Below are 18,592 nucleotides of genomic sequence, written 5' to 3'. Positions count from 1 at the left end.
ATTTTATTTTTGAGCCTTAGTTCCTGGCCTTATTGTACAGATAAGGCTGAACCTATTTATACTGCAAAGGACAGAGGTTTCTCAGAGAAATGGGGGAACAAATACATCAGAAAATGACAGGGTAGAGAGGAGAGAATGACTGCCAGAACCGGCTGGACCCGAGAGAGAAAGTAAAGAACTGGGGCAATGTCCATGCAGGACTCTGGAATGATTAACAGAAGACAAAGCTTTTAAGAAATTTAGTTGTCAATGGAACCCATTTAGCATTTTAAAAATACTATTCTAAAAGATTTTAGTTGCCTTTTGACTCATTGGCTCTCTGACTTATATTTCTTCTGAGTGTAATGAAACAAAACTTTATCACCTACAACAATTTATTTTAGTGAATCACACAAAACGATGCCTAGTATTAGGGCTAGGGATAAGGAAGGATGACCTGAGGAAATCCAGCCTTCTAAGACTTCTCAAATGCTGGCTTGGGAAAACTCTCTTCCAGTTCTCTAAGTGGGAGCTGAGTAGTTAGAACTGACAGCAAGAGGGAGCCTGGAGTACACAAGAAAATCAGGTCTGTTCTGAACAAGCCGCCTTGACTGTTCAGCTCTCATCAAAGGGATGAGAGCCTCAGGAGTCTCTGGGGTGGGGTATGGGCAGCAGAAAAGCAGCTATACTACCTCTGCATCTCAAAATTCAAACACACCCGAGCCTCAATCTGAGGCACAGGAAATGCTAGCACTTAAACTATTAAGGGAATTACTAATCTATGAAAAGTGCACATTCAGGCGGTACCCAAATAACGTCAGGCAAGAGCACAAAAGCTACAAGACTGGACTTCCTTTCTATGAACATCAACAGCTGAGTATTAGCAAGTAGCTTGAGTTTTCACCCTGACTGATAAACCCAGTGTCTATCCCAATTAACAGCTAACTCTTTGGTTACAGTTATCTAGAATAATATTATCCAATAGAAATATAATGTTAGCCACATATGGCATTTAAGATTTTTCTAGTATCCAATTAAAGTAAGTTTAAAAAAAAGCAAAATGAATTTTGGTAATATATGTCTTATTTAACCCAATATATCCAAAATATTATCATTTCTACATGAAATCAATATCAAACATAATGGAGATATTTTACATTCTTTTCAAATACTAAGTCTGTGAGATCCAATGCATATTTTACACTTAAAGCACGTTTTCATTCAAACTAGCCACATTTCAAGGGTTTAATGGCTGCATGTGGCTAATGGCCAATGCAGAGCAGAGCAGATTTAGAAGAATTCTAAGTGTGTCAGATTGGAATCTGTATCATTTAATCTAAGATAATGATATCCTTATGAATTAAATAAGCTCATAATTGTTTCTTCATTAGTGCTGGTACAATTTTCTGCTTAATGGTAAAGGAAGAAAATAATCACTGTGTTATTTACCTTCTTTAGGCTGTATCCTGCGTGAAATATAATTGGTGGCAGTAAAACATTGAAGAAGATTTCTGGATCAAATGTCATCTGCCAGAAAAGATAAAAGTGCAGTTAGGAAGATGCTCCTTTGGGTCACTAAAAAAATGTGCTTTAACAATACAGTTATAGTCACCTCGGCTAAGTTTGTATGAGGTATATTAACATGCTATTAAATTAGCACAGATGAAAATAAGAAAAATGCAAACTTAGAAATTCATAAATGCAATGTAACCATGAAGTAATATTTTCAATGTAAAACCTATACCCGATTTTATAGCTAATAACAACAACAATTCAATAAAACCTCTCTGGGCAAAGAAAACTCTTTGCATTTATTTTGGTTAGTTGTCCACTTTTCACATTTTAAATGTTTTCATTCTATTTTATTTTTTTCCGGTCCAAGAAATTTTCTGGCAGTGCTCAAACATTTTAGCTTCTGACAAGAGTTTATTTAAACTTTTACCAAATAAAACATCTTTAAAAATTTGGTCTTAGTTTTCCCTACTTTATCCCATTCCAGAGTTTAAAATGTTTTCCAGACTCTGCGGAAAAATATATTGGAAAGCGCAAATGGATTTTTCTAGTATTTGTTTATTGGCTTTTACTTAAATGTTAAAGTTGGCCAAAAAAAATTACTTGATGTGAAATACAATGAAATGAAATATGTAATCAAATATCCACTATTTGCTGGGAAGTCTGAAAATGAAACTCTTTTAATCTTTAAAATCTCACTTAGACTCACCGTCTTCTTTCTCTACCCCCCTCCCCAAACACACACAAAGTCATTCATTATTCACCACTAGGGCTTTTTAACCATTGCAGTACTCATCAAAATCTTTCAGATACATGGTTTCACAGCTATAATATTTAATTTTCCCTCCCTTTTTTGCCTTAATTCTAACTCATCTCTGATGTTGGATCTCAGAAGCTGCTCTTCTCTGAAATCCACTTTGATTTCCCCAGTTACTTCTGTGCTCTTTTAGCACTTTGGAGCCTCCTTCTCCCCTTCTGTAACAGTCCCTCAACATTACGCATGTAATGTTTGGGAAGGAGTGGGTGCGGGAAGTAGGGGTCACTTAACTCAGCCAGGGCCCCATAAACTTAGTCATCCATTGATGCTACAACTGCTTGTATCAATGAGCATTCAGGTAGATCAACTACGGCCCATCCATAGCTCTCTGTGCCTGAGTTTCTTCATCTTTAGAATGAATATAATAATGTGATACCTAATTTTAAGGTGGTTGTAAAAATTAAATCACTTAATATTCGTAAAGCCCTTGTAGCACTGCCTAACATCTAGCAAGAATTTTAAGTATTTATTACTAAAGAAAATAAAATATTTTTCAAGCTGTTAGGAACTCTTGAAGGTTATGGCTGTGTAAAATTTGGGCAAAGATACTATGTTTCCTTCTAAGTTTGTTCTTTCTTCTAAGATTATCTGTATACCATTACTGATCTATTTTTATGAGGTCCCTTTGAAAGTGTATCAATTGCATATTTGAAAGTTTTTAGCAAAGAGATATATTTCTGAGTGTTGCAGGAATGAAGCAATGCAGCTGTGATCATCTGGAAGAAAAAAGTACCCTGGCACAAACATTTTGGACAGAAAATCCCTTGCCTCAGCAGTTTTTCTGCAAAAATCAGGTTAATCACTCAACCAGAACATTTCAATAATCAGAATGCCCCATTCCCTGCATGCAGGTTAACTAATGTGCTATTGAATTATATTTTCTGGAGCACCCAGATGAAACTGGCAGGCTGAGAATGGCATGCAGCATACGAGGATTTATTTGTATATACAAAACAGATTTGTGTTCCTTTCAGACTTGCTATAAGCTTAGGAACTGCTAAATCAGAGTTCTGGGAGTAACTCCAAACCCAGACAATTTCTCAGAAATGGCAGGATCTGCTGCTGTACCAATCTCCAGATGGCGATTCCACATGTCATTTTCCTCAAATTTTGTGTTCAAATCATGGCCTTGGAGGTGAGACTGTTTTTAAGGCCCAAACAATTAAAATTTTTCAATATAATTTGAGGGGGAAAATCTAAGACAAGTGAAAACAGAAAGCTAGAAATATTTCAGCTAAAGACCTTAGTCCTCTAAGATAGAGAACTTAAAGACCAGCCCTGTCCAATAGAACTTCCTGCAATGATGGAAATACACTATAATTGTACTATCCAATATGGTAGCCACTAGCCACATAAGCTAGTAAGCAACTGAATTGCAGGCTAGTACAACTGAGGGGCTGAATTTTTTATTTTCACATCTCCTGAGTGGTAGCTGGCAAATGCAATTATCCCCATTTTTCAGGGACAGGAGAAGAAATGAATGGCATGCTCAGTGTTAATTAGTGTGACAGGCATATCACTGAGAATTGAGTGTATATTCATAGGCAGACTAAATGTGTAGTTTCTGAGGAAACAGCTGGCTAACATAACTACTTAGAACAAGATGTAGGAGTGTTTAAGAGGAGTTGGGACTCAGAAGTAGATTTTATTATTTTGGTAATTCCTGATTCCTTTGGAAAAGCAGAAGTGGTTAACACAATAATGTGTTTAATCATTTTCAATGCTTTTTTCATTAAAAATTTAATAAGTTTCTTCTTTGCTACAAAGTACTTAAAGATATATGATAGATACAGTGAATTCATGAAGGCTATAGCTAAGAAAGGAAAGATAATGTGCAAGCACAGTAAAAGGCATGGGGCTAGGCTGTAATTCAGAGTTCTGTAGGACAGAAACACCATTCTGGGCTTGCTAACCCTGCAGGGAGGGTTGATGTTCAGGCAGCATATGAACTGGGTTTTGAAGGATGGATAGGAGCTTATCCATGGGGCACCACCATACAGAACATGATCCTTAGTCTGCCCTGGGGGCAGTGGGCCAATTCACCAAGCCACAGAGGAAACTGGTAGCTTCCTGGAGTTTCAGTTATACTCAACAGCAGATGATTTGAAACATTTTAAATATTAAAATAAATGCAGACATAGTCAAAAAATCTCAAAAAGCCTGTATGTGCTCTTACTATAAATAGGAGACTTCAAAGAAAACTTGGCTGGCTCAGGGTAGGCAGCTTTGAGACATACCTAGAGACAGCTCAAGAGTGTGCATTTGTTTTCCTTTGCCCTAAGTTATGCTTTTGATAGGAGGTACCAGACACACTTGGGAAATAGAAATAGACAATGCAAAGCTCCTGAGGGATAGAGGAGGAATTTAATGCAGATGGATATTACCTAGACTATGAGATCTCTCTGATCCTGTGGAGATGGATTTAAGCTACACTCATTCAAAATTGGAGAAAGTAGAAATGTTTTATACAAGTAGGATTAAACAATAAAGTGGCCAGTGGGAATATAAATTTGTATAACCTCTTAATAGGGTAATTTGGCAATAGGTATCCAAATGTTAAATGTCCTTACCATTTGATTCAGCAATATCTCATCTGAGAATTTATCCTACAGATATGCTTGTACATGTATGGAATGACATAAGGATAAGAGCATTCACTAGAGATGAAAGAATGAAAAAAAATGTTGGGGATAATTAAATCATGAATTGGTTAAATAAATTATGGTGTAATTCATACAACTGAATACTATATAACTTTTAGAAAGGCCAGGGAAACTGTCTATGCATTGAAATGGTTGCTCTCTATAATTTGTTGTCAAGTCAAAAGAGCAAGGTATAAGATCAGCATGTCCGGTGCATATAACAAAGATTGCTATGGGCTCACCATACCCCATTTCATTTTTGTCCTTGTCAGACACCTAGACTTCATTTCCTTGTAGTCATATGACAGAGATCTAGCCAATTAAATATGGACAAAAGGAATATAAATTATTTTCAAGCCTGGTCCCTGAAAACCCCCTAAATCTTTCATGCTCTATTCCTTTCTTTGTTGCTCATATAGAGCATCTGGCAGAGGGCTCATATCCCGAGGGACTGACAGCCAGTAGGTTAAAGGAAGTTGGGATGATTAATGGCTACTGGAGAAGACTATAGTTCTCTCGTCACTGGCCCAAAGGCCCTACTGCATTGGGACATGAGCAAGAAATAAACCATTATCATGTTAAATCATTGAGATTTGGGGATAGTTTGTTAAGGCATTTTGCCTATTCCAAGATTTGTGTAAAAAAAGGGGATGCAGAATATTTACATATATATGTAAATATATACATATTTATATGTACACACACACACATACACACGCACGCACGCGTGCACACACACACATACACACAAACTAATGGTTGCCTCCAGTGAGGCTAGGAAAGAGAAACTGGTAGCAGAAAAGAAAGGTAGAAGTTGGAAGAAGGATTTTCTGTATATTTAGTGAGCAGGTGATTATCTTTGTCCTGGCTTCATATCTATAAATACAGACATGATCGCTTCTCGGCCTTTTGGCTAAGATCAAGTATAAATACAGAGATGACCGCTGCTTAGAGCAGTACATCCCAGCATTTTCCCCATCATGACACAGAAAATGATTATATTGGGTCAATAGGGGTAAACTGTGGAAAAATTAAGGTCCTGGTAAGACTACGCAGGACTGAAAGGATTAGACTTGGGCCTCTGACTATCCTTAGCCCAAGCATGAGGGGATTGAAATGTCGTGGCCCACCTGTAACCCATCAGCCCACCAGCTGAGGAGCGCTGTGCAGGATTTAACACTCTTGGCCCTGGTCCCACCTTCCACTCACTCATCCCCAGGAAACAGAGAGTGACTACTCTGATTACTGAGTTGGAAAAAAAGGAATTGAGTGTATGCAGCTCAGTGCTGTCCTCTCTCCATGTTGGAATCAGCCTGCTTGCTGAGAGTAGATGTCCCTGGCTCCACCCAGACCTAAGCTTTATAAGAGCAAAGCCCAGCAGGAAGGCCCATACACTCCAGCTGAGTCTGTAGGTAGGTATGTAAGTCTTTCTAGTGCTAGAGAAAGATGAGCAAGCCAGCTCAAAAACCAATCCTCACTATTTCAACTAGTTTTTGATCTCCATCTTTCTCACTTTTGTACTTATGTCTCAATTAGTTATAAAAGAAATGTAATTAATAGAGAAAAGAGATGATATTGAATCACCTCTTCAAGATTCTAACTTACTATTTTGTATCTTTTGAACACTGAGCTATGTGAATGTATTACCTACTCAAAAAATAAAGTCTTTTTTTTTTTTTTTAAGAAGATGTCTTGGGCAGATTAATTTGGAGGGGCCTCAAGATTGGCCTGAATGAAGTGAAACCACTGTGAAGCTGCAATTACCAAAATGAGTCAAGGCAATGACCATGTGAATTCAGGTGGCCATGACAGAATGGAAAGAAAGAAACAAACCCAAGAGACATTCATTCATTCAACAAGTATTTACTTAGAATAAGCCAGGCATGTGGCAAAGAGGATTAGCAGGGTTTGCAGGTAAAATAGAGCAGCAAAAATGAAAAACTCCAAAGAAATCTATGTTTTTTGCTGCCTGGATGAATTACTGAGAGAACGTGGTTGGGAGGAGCTGATGTGGCAGAGATTAAGACAGGTCAGAAAAGCCGAGGGCTAATTGACACCTTTGCTCATTGAGTCCAAGGTGTCTGGGAGACACTTGAAAGTCTGTGCTTGGAGGAAGGTCAAGGCCAAGAAGAAATGATCCAGAATCATCAGCATAGAGGAAATGATTTGACAAGTTTAGTTGAGATCTCTGAAAGAGTGAGCACCATAGAGAAGAGAAGAGGACCAAGGAAAGAATCCTGGAATTGGGAAGAAGGGCACTACCAGGGAGGGAGACAATGAAGAAATAATCAGAGAAGGGGAGAGAATGGAGCTCAGGGCCACAGAAAGTGAGGAAGAAGTGTAGTGTAAGAAGGAGGTGCTACTCTCTAACTCAGGGATGCCAGATTTAGCCAATAAAAATACAGGATGACCAGTTAAATTGGAACTTCAGATAATTCTTTTTCAGAATAATTCCTTAGTACTACATCTGGGACATACATTTCTCAATTATTAATTATTTATCTGAAACTCAATAAGTAGAGAGAGAGACAAGAATGAAAAACCCCAGAATGAACCTGTGTTTAGCACCTGGCTGACTGAGGGAACAGCAGCAGAGCAGCTGACTCTACCTATCCAACTCTGATGTCCATGGCTGCAAAAAGGGGTTTGAGAGCTGAGAAGAAATCCTTCGGGTTTCATAATTAGGAAGTCGTTGCTGATCCTTTTCAATTGATTTTCAACCAGAAGTGGGTACAGAGAGTTAAAGGAAAAGTGAGTGATGAAAAAGTGAAGCAGTGGGTTCTTGGCCTCTTGTTTGGGAGGTTTGGTGGGGTCCTTCGGGAACCCGATAAATGGCTGGTAGATGAGATGGAGAAATAGAGAGGAAACAAAGAGGCAAAGACCACAAGAAAAGGAGGCAGGAGAGGAGATCAAAACATAGAATGGTAAGGGCATAAGTTTAGGGAGGTAAGGAAGTGACATGAGCAGCAGAAAGATAATTCATGTTTTCTTAAAAATGGGGAAAAATCCTACCCTTGACATTCAAATCTGTGGGACAGCCACATTACAAAATGGTTATTCACAGTAAAAAGCATTCTTCCATTCTTCCAGATGTTTCTTTCAGAGCCCTTGTATGTGGCAAGCATACAAGCTTTAACCTCATGTAACTGATGTTTAAGAAGTGCTTAATACCACAGACACACAGGCTGTCAGAGGGAGAAGCTGCCTTGGAGGTCAGCTGATCTTGGGGTCTGCAAACTGATCTCTGCCAATGCCTGGGCTGCGTGAAGGGAGCAGGTTGACAGGAAGTGAGAACAACTGCTCTGGGGCCTGCCCTGCATCTGCCCTCCCGTTTCTGCCTGAGCAGTTTTGATTTTACACATTGTGAAGAAGTGTCAGATTTTCTTTAAATGAAGGGTTCCTCTACTAAAAAATGTTTTAAGCCCTGACCTAATATTGTCCCCCTGACCTAATATTGTCCCCCAGTTGGGGGGAGGGGAGGTTAGTGGGCCACTCAGAGGCAGCACTGAGCTTAAAAATCCAAGGTCAGTGGGCCACTCAGAGGCAGCACTGAGCTTAAAAATCCTAAACCACAGCTGTTTCTCTTTTACGACGTTTATGTTCTTAATTTTGCTTCAAATATCTTAAATGATGTCTCAGAGTTAAAGTCCTTCCCTCCACCTCTCCCTCAAAGTGAGCAATACCCTGAAGTTAGAAAGTGTTTTTTCTTTCCATGACTATGTTCTGATACTTCACATATATGTGTCCATAAGCAATAATTGATATTATTTTTAGTATAGAATATTATAATCAGTATTTTTTAAAAATTTTACAGAAACTTAATATACATATAAATATTATATTGCATTTGTATTTTAAAAGTTTACAGAAATTTAACCATAAACATCCTTTTGCATCCGTTTCTTACATTCAATATTATTTTTAAAGGCTTATCTATACTAATACATGTGGATTTTGTCCGTTCACTTAGACTGCTGTATAGTGTTCTATTGGATAAATGTATCATCGTTTTTTCCCTCCTTTCTTATTTTTTGCTATTACTAAAAAAATTCTATGGATATTCTTGTACTTAAGTGCATACATGTGAAAGATTCTCTACAAGAGGAAAATACCTAGAAGTGGGCTGGATGATAAGGTGTATGAATCTTCAACTTTAATACATATTGGCAAATACTTTATTTTTTATTTTTTATTTTTTTTAAGATTTTATTTATTTATTTGACAGAGAGAGACACAGCGAGAGAGGGAACACAAGCAGTGGGAGTGGGAGAGGGAGAAGCAGGCTTCCCGCCGGGCAGGGAGCCTGATGCGGGGCTCGATCCCAGGACCCTGGGATCATGACCTGAGCCGAAGGCAGACGCTTAACGACTGAGCCACCCAGGCGCCCTGGCAAATACTTTAAAGTGGTTACACCAATTTTGAATCCTACATGAGTGTATAAAAGTATTTCCCCACATCTTCCTCCACATGCTAGTTGGGTAAGTATGAGCTGTTATCACATTATTGTTTACTTTGCATTTCCCTTTATGAAATGAGCATATCCCTAATGAAATGAGCATATTTTCCTTGTTTATTGATCTTTTGTGATATCTCTTTAGTGAATTTTTGGATCATATCTTTTACCCACTATGACTTTTTCTTGCTAATTAGTTTGTCATAAAATCGTGTTACTATTATGTTTTGGTTATTTATATTTCAAATATATTCTTCTAGTCTGTCATCTCCTTAAACTTTTCACTCTTGTCTTTTAATGCTGTTATTGGTCTTTTTCATGCAGAAATTTATTTTATTTAATTAATTAATTTATTTTTTAAAAGATTTTTATTTATTTAACAGAGAGAGCACAAGCAAAGGGAGAGAGAGGGAGAAGCAGGCTCCCTGCTGAGCAAGGAGCCCGATGTGGGACTCAATCCCAAGACTCTGGGATCATGACCTGGGCCGAAGGCAGCCGCTTAACTGACTGAGCCACCCAGGCGTCCCGAAATTTTTTTTATTTTAATGTAGTAAAACTTATTACATTTTTACCTGTGATTTCCACTTTTAGTAACTTCTTTAAGAAAAAATCTGTCCCTGTCCTAATGTCATAAATATATTTTCTCCTAAAGTTTAATAATTGGTTGTTTATAATTGAGTCTTTAATCCATCTCAAGTTTACTCATTATATGATGTGAAATAGTAGTCAAATTCTTTTTTTTCCAAATAGCCAATTTTCCCAGAAATATGTATAGGTATTTGGTAGTTCATCCTTTCCCACTGATTTCAGTTGGCTCTTCTCTCCAGTGCTTTTTCAAAGATCCATAAGACATTCATTCTAATAAATATTTGATATCTATTACTCAATAGCCTATTTAATAATTCAAATATAAGAACAGCTTTATACACACAGGTATTCACTGAAGCATTATTTACACTAGCGAAAATTTAGAAACAACTCAAAACTCAAGCACATTTATATCCATTAACCTGAATTTTTAAAAGCCTGAGGAAATGGTAAGTTTATGATAATAAATAAAGCAAGTTACAAAGTTTTAGAGACCATATGATTGAAGCCACACAGAAAAAAATATATGTAAAAAGACTAGATAGAAATTGATTTAATTTATAGTGGTTGCATAATGTTGTAGGACTATTTGGATTCTTCCTTAAAGGAAAAAAAAAAAAAAACACCTTTCCAGTCCTTCCCAAATGAACACCTTGTAAAGTTATCATTTAGAATTATGAAAATTTGAAATAGAATGGAACCTTTATAAGGATTAAGGGATAATAAAAGGTGATAAATAATATGTGAGGGAAAATTAAGAATTGAGGACCCAGATTTGTTATGATTTTTCAGTAGGATAAAATATCTAAAAGGCCTGACACAGAATCAGGCAAGTGAGCAATAAGTGCTCCTTAAATAGTTAACCCATGTCATGTCCAATCTATTGAGTTATTTTCATTCTTTTCCAATATTACTGGAAAGCTGAGAATACTTCCCCCCCAATTAGAATACCTAGTATTATGAATGCTAATGGTTAAAAATTGTGGACCACTGAAATATAAGCATTTTTGCACTGCAGTTCATAGAAGCAGAACTAAATTACAGAGAAATGGCAAAAGGAGAACTTTTAATAGGAGAGAAAATTTTAATAATCATAAGTTATCACTGAGAAATTATGAGAATATTATACTACAAAATTATGTTCACTTTTGAAGTAAGTAGAATTCTGGAAGTTAGAAATACACTTTGAACATCATACATGCAAAAGTGACAGATATAAACACTGGCATTTCATTGGAGGTAGGTAGTGTTTACAACTCCAGGCAAAATTAGGTGGAGAATTGAGAACAAAGCATTTTTAAAATTAAATATTTAACTTGGCAGTAGGGAGTTTTGAAAAGAACATTGAACTCTGAGTCAGAAGACCTAGTCTTAAAACCAGTTCTGTCACAGATCAATCTTGATCAAGTCACATAAGCTTTCAGAACCTGTTTCCTACTCTGAAGCATGGGGTAATATCTGTTCACCTCATGGAATAACGGTGAGATTGAAATGAACAGTGCAGGGGCACCTGGGTGGCTCAGTTGGTTAAGTGACCAACTCTGGTTTCAGCTCAGGTCATGATCTTGGGGTCATGGGATTGAGCCCTGTGTAGGGCTCTGCACTTAGTAGGGAGTGTGCTTGAGATTCTGTCTCTCCCTCTCCCTCTGCGCTCCCCCCTTTTGTGCACACACTCCTCTCAAATAAAATAATTAAAAAAAAGAAATGGACAGTGCAATAAGAAAAGCCTTTGTATATAATAAACTACCTTGGAAGAGGGAATGCACAGTCATTATAATTTAGGGAGGGCCGAAGTTCAGAGTCTGTCTTCCTCACTTATAGACTCGTACAGTTACCACTTGTTAATTAATCATAATGATAGTTAATAATAAAAATAACAACTGACGTTTCCATAAAGTTGTTGCAGTTTGAAAAGGTGCTTTCATATACAGTCTCTTAGGTTTCTTCACAACAACTCTCTGAAGTATTCTGAACACCCATTTTTACAGAGGTGAAACCAAGATTCAGAGAGTTAAGTGACTTACCCAAAGTCACATACCTTGTAAGTAGCAAGACTTAAGACTCAAACCCTGCGTTACCACTGCTTTATTGGTAATAATGCTAACAAAGCTAATAGGTAATATACTTTGAACACTTACTATGAGCAGGCACTACTCTTTTGTTTTTTAATTGAAGTATAGTTGATAAACAATGTGACATTCAGGTATACAACAAAGTGATTGGACAACTATACATTATGCTATGCTCACCACAAGTGTAGCTACCTTCTGTCACCATACACCGTGACTACAGTTTCATTGAATATATTTCCTATGCTGTACCTTTCATCCCCATGACTTATTCATTCTATAACTGGAAACCTGTACCTCCCACTCCCTTTCACCCATTTTGTCCATCATCCTACCTACCTCCCCTCTGGCAACCATCAGTTTGTTCACTGTATTTATGGATCTTTTCTATTTGTTTGTTTGATCATTTGCTTTGTTTTTTAGATTCCACATAAAAGTGGGATGTAGTATTTATCTCTTTCTGTCTGACTTATTTCACTTAGCATAATACCCTCTAGGTCCATTCATGTTGTCATGAATGGCAAGATCTCACTCTTTTTAATGGCTGAGTAATATTCTATTCTCTCTCTATAGATACCACATCTTCTTCAATCATTCTTCTATCAATGAACACTTAGGTTGCTTCCATATCTTGGTTATTATAAAAATGCTGCAGTGAATACAGGGATGCACATATCTTTTTGAGTTAGTGTTTTTGTTTTCTTTGGGTTAAATACCCGGTAATGGAATTAATGGATTATATGGTATTTCTGTTTTTAATTTTTTGAGGAACCTTCACACTATTTTCCACAGTGGTTGCACCAATTTACATTCCCACCAACAATGCATGAGGGTTCCTTTTTCTCCGCATCCTTGCAAATACTTGCTATTTCTTGTCTTTTTCATTCTAGCAGTTCTGGCAAGTATAAAGTGATAGCTTCTGGTGGTTTTGATTTGCATTGCCCTGATGATTAGTGATGTTGAGCATCTTTTCATGTGTCTTGTTGGCCTTTTGTATGTTTTCTTTGGAAAAATGTCTATTAGTTCCGCTGCCCATTTGTTAATGGGATTATTTGAGGTTTTTTTGGTGTTGAGTTGTATAAGTTCTTTATATATTTTGGATATGAACCACTTATTAGATACATCATTTGCAAATATCTTCTTCAATTCAGTAGGTTGTTTTTTCATTTTGTTGATGGTTTCCTTCGATGTGCAAAAGCTTTTTATTTTGGTGTAGGTCCCAATAGTTGATCTTTGCTTTTGTATCCCTTGCATGAAGAGACATATCTAGAAAAATATTGCTAAGGCCAATATCAAAGAGATTACTGCCTAAATTTTCTTCCAGTTTTATGGTTTCAGGTCTCACACTTAGGTCTTTAATCCATTTTGAATTTATTTTATATATAGTGTAAGAAAGTGGTCTAGTTTCTTTCTTTTGCAGGTAGCTGGCCAGTTTTCCCAGCACCATTTATTGAAGAGATTGTCTTCCTCATTGCATATTTTTGCCTACTTTGTCATGGATTAATTGATCATTTAAATGCAGATTTTTTTAAAAGATTTTATTTATTTATTTGAGAGAGAGAGAATGAGAGAGAGCACATGAGAGAGGGGAGGGTCAGAGGGAGAAGCAGACTCCCTGCCGAGCAGGGAGCCCGATGCGGGACTCGATCCCGGGACTCCAGGATCATGACCTGAGCCGAAGGCAGCCGCCTAACCAACTGAGCCACCCAGGCGCCCTAAATGCAGATTTATTTGTGGACTTCAATTGATCTATGTGTCTATTTTTGTGCCAGTACTGCAGTGTTTCCATTGTTATAATCTTGTAGTATATCTTGATATCTGGAATTGTAATACCTCCAGCTTAGTTCTTCTCAAGATTGCTTTGACTATTCAGGATCTTTTGTGGTTCTATAGAGATTTTAGAATTATGTGTTCTCATCCTGTGAAAATGCTGTTGGCATTTTGATAGGAATTGCATTGAATCTGTACATTGCTTTGGATACTATGGGCATTGTAACAGTATTAATTCAGCCAACCCATGAGCATAGTATATCTTTCCATTTGTTTGCATCATTTTCAATTTCTTTCATCGGTGTTTTATAGTTGTTTTTTTTTTTAAAGATTTTATTTATTTGACAGAGAGAGACACAGCAAGAGAGGGAATACAAGCAGGGGGAGTGGGAGAGGGAGAAGCAGGCTTCCCGTTGAGCAAAGAGCCTGATGTGGGGCTCGATCCCAGGACCCTGGGATCATGACCTGAGCCGAAGGCAGACACTTAATGACTGAGCCACCCAGGCGCCCCATGTTTTATAGTTTTCAGAGTACAGGTCTTTCACCTCCTTGGTTAAGTTTATTCCTAGGTAATTTATTCTTTTTGGTGCAATTGTAAATGGGATTTTTTTCTTAATTTCTCTTTCTGCTACCTCATTTTTAGTTACATTTCATTTAGAAATGTAAGCTGTTAGACTTTCATTTTCCCACTTGATGAGGGAAAGTTATGTTAATTTTAATTGGATTGCTGTATTTCATTACTTTGTTAATTCCACCCTTTATATTTCTTTTCTGATAGATTTTATCACAAATCAGCTTCAAAATAGACTTTATAATGGAGCTTCTTCTATAGTTTGCCAAAATGTAATATTATAAGCTTGAAGGATCTGTTGAAGTTCTTGAATAAAAAAAAAAAAAAGGAAAAAAGAATTGTGTTATGTTTGATTGCATTACACAACCCAATAAAGTAGATATTCTCCAAAAGATAAAAAAATGTAACAGATTTCTGTATATTAATTTTGTATCCTGCAACTTTACTGAATTCATTTATTAGTTCTAATAGTTTTCTGGTGGAGTCTTTAGGGTTTTCTATGTAGAGTATCAGGTCATCTGCAAATAGTGACAATTTTACTTCTTCCTTACCTATTTGGATGCCTTTTATTATTTTTTTTTCTTGTCTGATTGTTGGGGCTAGGACTTCCTGTACTCTGTTGAATGTAAGTGACAAGAGTAGACATCTTTGTCTTTTTCCTGATCTTAGAGGAAAAGCTCCCCTTTTTCATCATTAAGTATGATGTTAGGTGTGGCTCTGTCATATATGTCCTGTATTATGTTGAAGTATGTTCCCCCAATCCCATTTTGTTGAGTTTTTAATCATGAATTGATGCTGTACTTTGTCAAATGCTTTTTCTGCATCTATTGAAATGATCATATGATCTTTATCCTTCATTTTGTTAATGTGGTGTACCACATTGAGTGATTTGCAAATATTAAACAATGTGCATCTCTAGAATAAATCCCACTTGATCATGGTGAATAATCCTTCTAATATATTGTTGAATGCTGTTTGCTAATATTCTGTTGAGGATTTTGCATCTATGTTCATTAGGGATATTGGCCTATAGTTGTTTCTCTGTTTTGTTTTGTTTTGTAGTATCTTTAACCAGGCACTATTCTAAGTGCTTTACATGTACTTTCTCATTTGCAACTCACAATGACCCTACAGAGTAGTTAGGATTATCCCATAAATAGGGAAATGAATGAATGAATGAATGAACGAATAAATAAATAAATAAATAAATAGGGAAATTGAAGCATAGTGGCGTTAATTATCTCACCCCAAATCACACACTGGTAAGTGGCATCTGAACCAAATAATATGGCTCCAGGAACTACCCTCTTAACTACAATATTCCATCTGCCATTCTCCTGGGTTCAGGTTACTTACTCCACTGCTGGATATGTCCTCATTAGCTGCAAATACATAAAGCCTACCTAGGTTTTCCAGATTGTTGCCATGGCACCTAGTCATCGATGGTCAGAGAGTCTCCTATGTTTCTGCATAAGATTCTTAACACATAAAGTTACCTCTATTAGTTTTGTGACTCTTTACTAAGGTAGCCATTCATCCTGGTTTCACCAGAACAGTTCCAGGTAATGCCTGTTGTCCTCGCTTAATTATTCATCGTGCCCTGCTCCCCTTCACTCTCAAGGGTTTCAGTTTGAAAGACAAATTATATGGTTTCCTACTCCTGATCCTAGATGTCCAGATTCCTGGCCTTTTAACAAACTACACATAACTTGGATTGGCTGCTTGTGGGCCTGCTCTTCATTGTGTTGGTTGCTTATTTCCCTCACTACCTGTGGCACTAACATGACAGTGAAACTCCATTCTAAAACTGACTTGATATCAGCAGGGGAAGGGAAAATAACAAGTGGGTGTGAGAAGGGCCTGGTATCCCATTTCAAGTATTCATTCCTCAATACCCAGGTAAGAATTGCAAAAGAAAAAACATCCAACGCAATTGAAAATTTATGCATCAAGATTGATCCCTCCCTCTGGAATTGATCCTAGTCTTGGCCAATCTTTATTTATAAGCTAAAGAAACTGTGCCTTTTAATCCTCAAAATATACAGGAGCATTGCAGTCCCACAGAGTTTTCCTTTTTGCCTTATAATTTTTCTCCGTTTGCATAATCTTTATAGGCCTGAGCTCTGAAGTGTGTGAGCAGCTTCCCCATCACAAGACTTCAACCAGGGAGCAACTGACCTGGGGAAGCTGGACAGGGAAGTGCTGAATCAGCAAAGACCACATTCATAGTGGATATGCTTGAGAAGGTATGGGGGCGGGGAGGTGCTGAAATCAGCAGAAAGTAGATGCCAAACAGCTTGATTTAGAATTAAAATGATGTGTTTTCAAATGGTGCATTCACCTTAAAAATGGTGCATTAAAAAACAACACTAAACTTCCTCCATCATGCCCACCTCAAACTACATCCCAGAGAGGAAATCCATGCCCATCAAGGGCAGATGTTTAGGAACCAGAGTAATATCGCATGCCTAAAACTAAACATAACTTTTTCTCATTTATTTTGAAAAGCAACCCTCTAAAGTGGGTATCACTAATCCCTGTTTTATAGATTTTATAGATAAACAAAAATATGAGAAGTTAACTTGTCCAACGTCTCAATGCTAGAAGTGGCAGAGATAGGATTCAGCCTGTTTAGATGCAAAACCAAAATGGACTGAATACTTGTGTCTCCTCAAAATTCATATGTTAAGGGGCACCTGGGTGGTTCAGTTGTTAAGCATCTGCCTTTGGCTCAGGTCATGATCCCAGGGTCCTGGGATGGAGCTCCACATCGGGCTCCCTACTCAGCACCTTTCCCACTCCCACTGCTTGTGCTCCTGCTCTAGCTATCTCTCTGTCAAATAAATAAATAAAATCTTTAAAAAAAATTTGTATGTTGAAATTCAACCCCCAAGGTGTTGGTATTAGGAGGTGGAACCTTCAAGAGGTGATTAGGTCAAGAAGGTAGAACCCTTGTGAATGGGATTAATGCCCTTACAAAAGAGATACGAGAGAGTTCTCTGTTTCTACCATGTAAGGACACAGTGGGAAAACAGCCATCTATGACCCAAGAAGCTTGCCCTCACTAGACACAGAATCTGCTGGTGGCTTAATCTTAGACTTTCCAACCTTTAGAACTGTGAGAAGTCATGTTTGTTGTTTAAATCAACCAGGCTATGGCATTTTTGCCCAAACAGACTAAGACAAAAATCTTATGCACTTCCTTATCTCACCTTGAAGGCAATTAGAGTTTAAGCTGACAATATAAAGCTTGAATAGTAGAATTTTAAGAGAGTCATCTTGTGGGAAAGGACTTTTTAGTGAGGTGAAAAATTAGGTATTTGGATATTTCCAATTCTCCTAAAAATGGAGTTATATAGCAATATATTCAGTGGTGTGCTGGTAAACCATCTCTATGGAGGAAAAAAAAAAAAGCCCACAAGCCTCGATTTGACAATTTCTGTGGTGTAAATAAATACTCCTACCATGGTCCACTTCAACCTACTGTTCTAACAACTCGCTTACAAAATATCTGAATAGTTAATAAATAATAAGCTCTCAAAGGCTAGGACAAGCCTACTCTAGTACTCCACTATGTCATTTTACTCTGACTATATGTTAACTCATTATTTGGGTACTGTTCTTTTTTTTTTTTTATTAAAGATTTTATTTATTTAATTGATAGAGACACAGCGAGAGAGGAAACAAAAGCAGGGGGAGTGGGAGAGGGAGAAGCAGGCTTCCCGCCGAGCAGGGAGCCCGATGCGGGGCTCGATCCCAAGACCCTGGGATCATGACCTGAGCCGAAGGCAGACGCTTAACAACTGAGCCACCCAGGTGCTCCTTGGGTACTGTTCTTGAGCACAAAATCTATATAAGGTTCCCAGCCTATGGGAAGTATAGAAGACCAGAATATGCAACCCCCTTCCTGCAATTAAAAAAAAAAATTTAAAATTTAAAAAAAACACACTTTTTTTGGCTTAAGAATTATTTTAAGCTGATTATTTTGAGAAACAGGACCTGCTCTGAAGACAGACTAGAAGATATCCTTTTGTAAGGAAAATTTACGTTAAGGAAATCTCCATTTATAAGGCTGTCTCAGTACCAAGAAGAAAAGTATGACCCTAATTCATAAAAAACTTATCAACGGGGAAGGCATAGACTTAAATCTGCATAACAACCTTACTCTAGTTTACAGTAATTTTCCTGATC

General features: G+C 37.4%; 1 protein-coding gene across 1 annotated transcript in view; it reads right to left on the bottom strand.

The window, feature by feature from the left end:
- The window catches only part of SLC9A9 (solute carrier family 9 member A9), a 559,615-nt gene that overhangs the window by 513,880 nt on the left and 27,143 nt on the right, over window positions 1-18,592 (bottom strand). Inside the window, exon 3 of the mRNA XM_064586786.1 lies at window positions 1,429-1,506. Coding sequence (XP_064442856.1) covers window positions 1,429-1,506 — 78 coding nt within the window. The remainder of the gene's footprint in view (window positions 1-1,428; window positions 1,507-18,592) is intronic.

Source organism: Mirounga angustirostris, unplaced genomic scaffold (assembly GCF_029215605.1).
Source record: "Mirounga angustirostris isolate CCGP_5_RB_7025 unplaced genomic scaffold, mMirAng1.0.hap1 SCAF_1, whole genome shotgun sequence".
NCBI lineage: Eukaryota > Metazoa > Chordata > Mammalia > Carnivora > Phocidae > Mirounga > Mirounga angustirostris.
The sequence above is the reverse complement of the archived record's forward strand: the minus strand, read 5'-3'. Positions and strand labels throughout refer to the sequence as shown.